The following is an 8,669-nucleotide window of genomic DNA, read 5'->3' on the forward strand; positions in this document are numbered from 1 at the left end:
TTTTTGTTCAATCATTATTAATGATTGTACCTGCAGCAAGCAGTGATCGAAGAGATACAGTCATGACATCGTCGCATCTGATGGCTCTGCAGGTATCTGTGCAGCCCGGTATTTACTGAGCCAGATAAATCAGGAAGGCCTTGGGTTCAATTCCTGGTGTGTGCTGATGGAATATAATGTTACAGCACAGGAGGAGGCCATTCTGCCCATCGTGTCTGTGCCGGCTCTTTGAAAGATTCTATCCAATTAGTCCCACTCTCCAGCTCTTTCCCCGTAGTCCTGCAAATTTTTCCCCTTCAAGTACGCATCAAATTCCCTTTTGAAAGTTACTATTGAATCTGCTTCCACCGCCCTTTCAGGCAGCGCATTCCAGATCATAACAACTCACTGTGTAAAAAAAAATTCTCCTCATCTCCCCTCTGGTTCTTTTGCCGATGACCTTAAATCTGTGTCCTCTGGTTACCGACCCTCCTGCCACTGGAAACAGTTTCTCCTTATTTACTCTATCAAAACCCCTCATGATTTTGAACACCTCTATTAAATCTCCCCTTAACCTTCTCTGCTCTAAAGAGCACGATCCCAGCTTCTCCAGTCTCTCCACATAACTGAAGTTCCTCGTCCCTGGTACCGTCCTGGTCAATCTCCTCCGCACCCTCTCTGAGGCCTTTTTATGTGTGTCTCCTACATTGAAACCTGACCTTTACTTCCTGGGTACTGATCTCAGCTGGTGCACTCGCTGCAATTGGCTCAGCGACCCAGAATGGGTCACGGCTAAATTGGAGTCCCTTGCTCCCGAGCGCCATCCAAAAAAAAAAACCCTTGCTGGAAAGCGAGCGTGTGAGTTGAGATCAGGTTCGGGTTCGGCTCTAAATCCTCCCCCAGGGTGGAAACCACCCCCCCCCCGGGGCTTGCACTCACCGTCTTAAGCTCATCCCTGAAAAATTGGCCGCTCGGGTGAGGTAGAGGGTGCCTGGTGCCCCAGGGAACTCGTTGTTCAGGAGAGAGAATCGAGGGGGATAGAGGAGAGGATATGCAACAACCGGAGGACTGTTGTGCTCAGCGAGTGTCGCCCGCCCGCCCGCCCCCCCACAACAGCAGATGATTAACGTCAACGGTGAGTCAGAGCTTGTCTCCAACCAGCACTCCCTCGGACGGTTGTTGAGATGTGTAAGAAGATTACTGCGAGCAGCTGATTCCCTGCTACATGTGATTCCCAAATACCGTGCTAAGTTTCCCCTCGGGCGAGGATTAAGGGATTTAATCATTTCTGCTGTGGTGAAATGCGGATGCAAGCGGGCTCTCGCAGTGAGACGACTTCTTAAAAAGAAAAAAGTTACACGAGCGGAGAGAATGTGGAAATCTCTGCTACCCGGAGTGGTTTGAGGCAGATAGCATTGATGTGTTTAAGGGGAGGCTTGATACATACACGAGGGGAGAAGGGAATAAAGGGATACAGGGGGTAGGGTGGGGAGGGGAGGAGGCTCGTGTGGAGCATAAACACCGGCATGGAGCAGTTGGGCCGAATGGCCTGTTTCTGTGCTGTAGATTCTATGTAAAGTTACGATAAGTAAAACTGAATGGATAAAATAAAGCAGATTTGAGTTCAGTGTGATTTACGGTGATGTCTTGCCTGGGTTTCAAGCTCCTCCAAGATGTCCTTAATCTTGCGGCGTTGGGCAGTGTAGCGCTACGCGGACTTCTGGAGTTCCAAGATGGCGTCTTGGATGCGTATGCACGACGTGCACCGGACGCCAACTTGGTGAAAGGTTTAGCGCGTGCGCAAATCACGGAACAGCGGCATCGTGTAAAGTAGGGAGAATATTCCTTCGATCAGTGTACAACGCTGATTTAAAGTCTCACCCACCATTTTGGCATTTAACACTCCACACAACGCACTGTCTTAACCCCGACCATCTGAACATGTCTTAGAGCATCTGGAGGACCCCCTACCGGCGCTATTTAAAGGGACCATGCAGGATTTACAGGTTAGTGGCTGGATTATTGTTTCTGGCTGCTGATGAATTTGTAACTGTTTTTGGAGGTGGCCTGGACTTGAATACTCGGACTCGGGGACATTGCCCGACATTTAGAGCCAGGACGTGAAGGAGTGAATTTATGAAACGCTGATACACGCAAAGGGTGGGAGACGTTTGGGACACTCTCCCACAGACAGAAGTTGATGCTCGCTCAGTTGTGAATTTTAAATCTGAGATTGATAGATTTCTGTGCACCAAGGGTATTTAGGGACATGGGGCTAAGACGGGTATATGGAGTTAGGTCACAGTTCCACCATGATCTCGTTGAATGGCGGACCAGGCTCGAGGGGCTAAATGCCACCGCCACTTGCTGCCTCCTGTTCTGCGCCGCCTTCTCCCGCAAGAAAGCGGGACGTGTGTCTGGATGATGTCATGGTTGAATAGCTGCCAGTGTGTGTGGTCTGTGAATTGTGGGTGTGTGGCTTGCAACAGTGTAATGTGTGAAGATGAGAGGAAGCATCTGTTTGAAAGGGTTTGTTGGTATGTGGGTGATGGGGGTTTAGTGTGTGGAGCAGTGGATGTGGCTAGTGGTGCAGTTGGTAGGAGACGCCGCGTTTGTGGTGCTGTGCGCCTGGCATTGACTTCGTTCTCCCACTGCCTTTTGGGCATACAGCAGGAGGGGCTCTTGCACCCCCCGCCCCCCCCCCCCGCAGATATAGGATGCCCCTCCTTCTGTCCACCTCTTGCACTAAAGCCTCTAGTGCATCAGCAGAGAACCTTGGTGCATGCTATCTTGCAGGCCTGGTACCAACTTGGTGAGGTCTGACATACAGATTGCAGGATGTGGGATTTAGTAGTGCGCAACCTTTATTCAATGTTTCAACATTTTGTAAGCATAGGGACGGAGCCTGCATCTGTGTTTTACGTGTGAGACGTCTGATCTCCATTCAGACTCCGTGCAGACAGTAGACTGTTAATTTTTGCAAATAACAGGTACCGGCTACCTTTTGAGATTTTTGGCTGGCTGTCAGAAGATAGCTTGCCTTTAAGAGATCCGGGGCTGTCCCTGCTGGTGGAGAGTGCGAACGTCGTGGAATGGCCTGGATATTTTGCATGTACGCGTTAAGTTCTGTGGTAGCACGAATGTCTCGTCCTGCCTGCGACGGTTAATCGCGCAGTGCGTGCCCGCGTCCGTTTTCGGGGGTTAACCAATTTAACCCCCACTGTGCTCAACTCAGTCAGTGGTTTGTTTCAGGTACACAGACAGTGTGAAAGACGAGAGTTTACTGTGTGCTGTGTGTGTATGTGTGTTAGTCTCAGGCCCCCCGTAAATGTACAGAACACATCGGATAAAAGGAAGCAGTTTATTTCCCCCTGGGACTTTATCCTTGTGTGTGTCTCAGTGTTGTAGACTGCTGTGACCTGGGTGAGTTGTGTGCATGTTGTCATCGAGAATCAGACCAGTTCTGTTGGTAATGGAGGGGCCTGTACTGATATGCAGTAATACCTTGGACAGGCAGAGCAGCCATGTCAATGGTGCCGATTGCCTGGGCAAAGGCAGCATATCCCCCGTTTAATTAGCTCTATTGTGGGACAGCAGTGTCTGCACACTTATGAGGTCAGCACGCTATTTTCCAATGAAATAGCAAAAAAAAATGTGTACGTGGACACTGGTGCAGACACCTGGACAGTCAGGTATCTGCCCGCCCGCCCGCCCGCGGCTCGCACACAGTCTCACATTGGGGGAATTTTCACCTTGGATGTGGGCCGGTCAAATCGCAGCCACCGGTCGCCCCCCACCCACCCACCCACCCACCCACACCCCCCCCCGGCCCAAACGTGTCTGCCAGGCTCCTTTCACCAAGTCTAACATCTCCCCCACTTTTTTCAATTCAATCTACGAGCAGGATGAAAAATACTGGGCAAGGCGCAGGAAGAACAACATGGCAGCCAAGCGATCACGGGACGCCCGCCGACTCAAGGAGAACCAGATTGCCATTCGCGCCGCGTTCCTGGAGAAGGAGAACTCGGCCCTGCGCCAGGAAGTCGCCGACCTCCGAAAGGAGCTGAGCAGGTGCAAGAATATCCTTTCGAAATACAACGCCCGACACGACCCCCTGTAGGCACCGGCAACCGGCAACCGCACTGATGCTAACAGATGCAAGACGGGCACTTGCCCTCCTCTTTTTGACGGCACTCCCCAACTCTTTTTTTTCCCCCTCCCTCCCCCCACCCCCCCCTCCCCCTCCCCCTCCCCCCAACCTTCTGTTCAGTCACTGAATATGAGCAGAGACTTAATGGACTTTGTACATCTGATTCCACACGAGCAAAGCCCTGCCTCGCATTTCGAAAAGGGCCCTGTATTTTTACCTGACGAGGGAAATTGTAGTGAGATTTCCGATGCTGCTCTGACACCCCTCCCTCCGTGAACCGGCACTCTTTCCCCCCACCCCCCCCCACAACACACAGAAATGATTTATCGAATATTATATTTCTCGTTTTTAAAAAGGAACTTTTATCAGATATCGCTCCGTTTACCAATCACCAGAATGCAATTAGCCTGCCCCGACCTTCGACCTGTGGGCACCTCACCTGTTTCCTGGACCTCAACTGAAGCTTCTAGAAATCCGATCCCACCTCCCCCGAACCCCACCCCCCCCACCAAAACCCTCTGAGATAACGGTGAATCTAAAAGGAGAAAATCCATGAGCATCCTCTGCGATGAATTATATATAATTTAAATTTTTTTGTTGTGAGTTGTATTTCCATTTTCTGTGATGTATTTCTAACCAGAAGGTGCTTTTTAGAGTGAAACAGCAACTTTCATCCTTGGTGGCACCCCCACCCCTTTAACTGCATGCTTGTTTTATAAAAGCAGAATAACCTCTTGTATTTTTTATTTTCCCCTCCGACACGGCTAATTGTCCTGGTCTCCCTAAGCGTAGGGCATGGTGTGTTGGGTTTGGCTTTTTATTCTTTCTAACTGAAAGCAATAATTGTAATTTAATGTCAGTGAAGGCAAGTGATGTGGGGGAATACCCTGAGGCCCCGGGGTGGAGGGGGGGGGGAATACCCTGATGCCCGGGCGTAACCTGAGGCCCGGGCGTTCCCTGTGAATATTAAAGAGACCTTCATTCTCCCCAACTAAGAACAGGCAAAATAAAATTTGAGCTCCCCGACGAATCAGATGGTCACTGTCACCTGGTACAATATATAACTACGCCTCACAGACCAGAAGGTTTTAATTTCTAGTCTGGGTGGAGTTAGCTGGTCTCGGCCGGGGTGTCTGTTGGAGGCCTCCACGGCCGGCCTTTGTGTCAGGGAAGGGCAGAGGGTTAAATTGATCAGGGCTCCCAACTCCGTATCGCCATCCAGCGAATGTCAGGTCATGACTCTGGGTCGGGCTCCGCTGTGAAGGCCCCCCCCCCCAAGGGGGAATAGCCTACTGACGCCGGCTGCTCGGATCAGACGTGGAAGTTGGCTAGTTGAGTGGGGTCAGCCGGCCCCTGTGAACCTGGACCTCCAACAAGGAATCAGCGCCCAACTGGAGCAGGGAATCACGAGGGCCACAAGGATTTTTTTGACTATATAAACAATTTGGGTTTTGACGGCCATTTGGTATGTGGATATTTTCTGATGAATGTAGAGGTGTTTGTTGCAAAATTACCAGTGGTATGGTGTTGTCATATATGGTGGTTATTCCCCGGTTTATACCTGTTTTCTGGCCAAGAGCAGAGATATTCTATATGATAATGTTAACGTTTATAGAGAGAATTATAAAGGTCCTTTTTTTGTACAGTATTTTTGAATGGAATACTGACAAATGTATTTTAAAAAAATAAAATTATATTATATATATTGTGTATATTATAAAGAGAGTATAGATGATAGGACAGTATATTTCACATTTCAATGGAGTGGGAGGGAGAGAGGCCTTGAGATGAAAGTTTAGATATTTGGGCAGTTGCTTGTATTTTCTGAAGTCAGAGCTGCCGTTAATTATTTTCTTGACAGAAAAGTATTTTAAAAAAGCAGTTCCTGTTCAGCATGGGTCCACAGCACAAATCTGATCTCAGAGTCTATAGGATGACTGGTACAGGCACTGGAGAAATGTCACACTAACACAGTAAAGGGACTTTTCTTAAATTGTGTCAGTAGAGCAGGACCGTTACTCCATATCCAACCCGTGCTGTACCTGCCCTGGGAGTGTTTGATGGGACAGTGGAGAGGGAGCTTTACTCTGTATCTAACCCTGCACCTGCCCTGGGAGTGTTTGATGGGACAGTGGAGAGGGAGCTTTACTCTGTATCTAACCCTGCACCTGCCCTGGGAGTGTTTGATGGGACAGTGGAGAGGGAGCTTTACTCTGTATCTAACCCTGCACCTGCCCTGGGAGTGTTTGACGGGACAGTGCAGAGGGAGCTTTACTCTGTCTCTAACCCGTGCTGTCCCTGCCCTGAGGCAGAGTTTGAAACTAACACTGAGTGGGAAAAGTAGCAATGTGTCCCATTCCCTGACCTCGCTCACCTTGATTAGTGCAGCAGTACCAGATCTAGTCTTGTGCTGTGGTTTGACTCCCTAAGAATGAATTTCAAAGATTAGGCCTTGACTTATGCTCAAGTGTTTGACTGAGAGTCTTGGTAGAATTGTCCCATGACATCATGTTATTGGTCTCACGTTAACGACAAAACTAAAGGGTACAGAATTAGAGAGAACAAATCTGCCATGTCGTGGACACAGAAGGGCCGCTGTGAGATACATGTGACACACACACACACACACACACACACACACACACACACACGGCGAATTCTGAAATAAAAGCTATGTTGGACATTTGCAGCAGGTCAGTCAGCATTTAAAAGAGAGACATTCGGGTGGGACCCATAATCAGAACTGGCACTGGAGAAAGGTTGAAGAAGCCCCTCGGTGGGTTTGAACAAAAACCAAAGGAAAGGGGGAACCAGAGTTCAGCGGTGCTAACCACTGTTATAAAGAGGCAGCTAGGATCTGATCGAGGGGCTCTCCCAAAGCATTAACCTGTCCTTTCTCTTTCAGATGCTGACCAGCCTGCGGTGCATTATCAGCATTTTCTGTTTTCATTGCACAACATTACAGGGAGCTTGGGGGCCTTGACGGACGTTAACCTCCCTGATTAACTGGGGCGGCTTAGTCAGCTGGGAGAAAGAAGCATGTTTGCTTTCAATTCATAGTTAGTTGTTTTTTTTTTGTAAGCTTTGAACGAATGTATTTGTGACCTCTACACTCCTCGCCCCCTGGAGAGTCTTCCCACACGGTTTCTGCACAGAAACTGATGTTGTCACTGAATTTGTTTCGTAGAAAATGATTTGTCCTGCACAAGTAGTGAAGTTTGATGACACTACCTCGATTATTGGGGGAAAAGGGGGGGGGGGTTTGGGGGGAGGGGGAGTAGTTCAGGATTTGTACAGCCGAGCGCACAGACATGCATTATTTGTATAAAACAGAATTTGTATATTTAAGAAATAAAAGAAGTGCAGATGCTGAAGATGTGGGATAAAAACAGAAAAGCACTGGACATGCAGAGCAGGCCCATCAGCTTCTCGAAGTAATCATAGAACGAGACAGCACAGAAGGGAGGCCATTTGGCCCATCGTTTAGGGTGCAGTTCTACAAAAGGGTTTCCAGCTGCCTTTTCTGTTTAACAGATGACTGACCTGCTGTGTGTTAAAGTTTTTTAATTGTGTATTTAGTAATCTGTCACAATAATTGAGCGCACACGTGAGAGGCTTTGAGAGACTCCAATCTAAATGTGACGGCTGTCTAGTCCTTTGGCTTCAGGCTTACTAATTTTTAATAATTTTACAAATAAAATGTTTTATTTTGCGGTGGAATGATTTTTTTTTTAAGAAAGAGATCAACCATTGTATTACTGGCAACAGCGTGAGGTGATTCAGTTAAAGGCGAGGAATAGAACTCCTTTCAGTTGTTTCCGACTGGATTGCATTTACTGTGCAGCCCGATCCCAGCTGTCTGTATTTGTAAAAGTGTTTAATAAATTCTTTTGTTGGCTTCACTGATGCTGGTGTTCTTGTTTCCTCCTTGTTTAGCACTGAGGTTTGCCTGATATGACCACTGATATTTCCTCCCCCCCTCTCTCTGGCCCAGGGACGTTTAGACCACTAGTGCCCCCAAACCACGGGCTTGAACTCGGGAACTCCCTGCTCGTCAGCAGGGAAAACCTCCTTTAAAAATTCATCGTACCAGCGGATCTCCTCTGTTGTTAGTCAAAGGATATGCAGTTTTACAACAGCAGAGGTGCTATGAAAGAAAGACATGCATTTATATCGCACCTTTCACGCCCCTCAGGATGTCCCAAAGTACTTTACAGCCAATAAAGTGTTGTCATTGTTGTACTGTAGGAAACGCAGCAGCCAATTTGCGCACAGCAAGCTCCCTCAAACAGCAATGAAAATGACTAGGATAATCTGTTTAGTGATGTTGGTTGAGGGATAAATATTGGCCCCAGGACACCGGGGAGAACTCCCCTGCTCTTCTTCGAAATAGTGGCCGCCGGGTCTTTTACAGGAGGGCAGACGGAGCCTCGGTTTAACATCTCACCCGAAAGACGACACCTCCGACAGTGCAGCACTCCCTCAGTACTGCAGTGGGAGTGTCGGCCTGGATTATGTGCTCAAGTCTCTGGAGTGGGAC

At 48.5% G+C, this 8,669-nt stretch overlaps 1 protein-coding gene across 2 annotated transcripts in view; it reads left to right on the forward strand.

Annotated features, from left to right (window-relative positions):
* The window catches only part of LOC137341010 (hepatic leukemia factor-like), a 71,156-nt gene extending 63,121 nt beyond the window's left edge, over positions 1-8,035 (forward strand). Inside the window, exon 4 of one of the 2 annotated variants that reach the window (XM_068003832.1) lies at positions 3,881-8,035. In XM_068003832.1, coding sequence (XP_067859933.1) covers positions 3,881-4,099 — 219 coding nt within the window. In that variant the 3' untranslated portion in view covers positions 4,100-8,035. The remainder of the gene's footprint in view (positions 1-3,880) is intronic. The other variant, XM_068003833.1, reaches the window with a different exon arrangement.
* Positions 8,036-8,669: the final 634 nt, after the last annotated feature.

This window comes from Heptranchias perlo, chromosome 23 (genome assembly GCF_035084215.1).
Source record: "Heptranchias perlo isolate sHepPer1 chromosome 23, sHepPer1.hap1, whole genome shotgun sequence".
NCBI lineage: Eukaryota > Metazoa > Chordata > Chondrichthyes > Hexanchiformes > Hexanchidae > Heptranchias > Heptranchias perlo.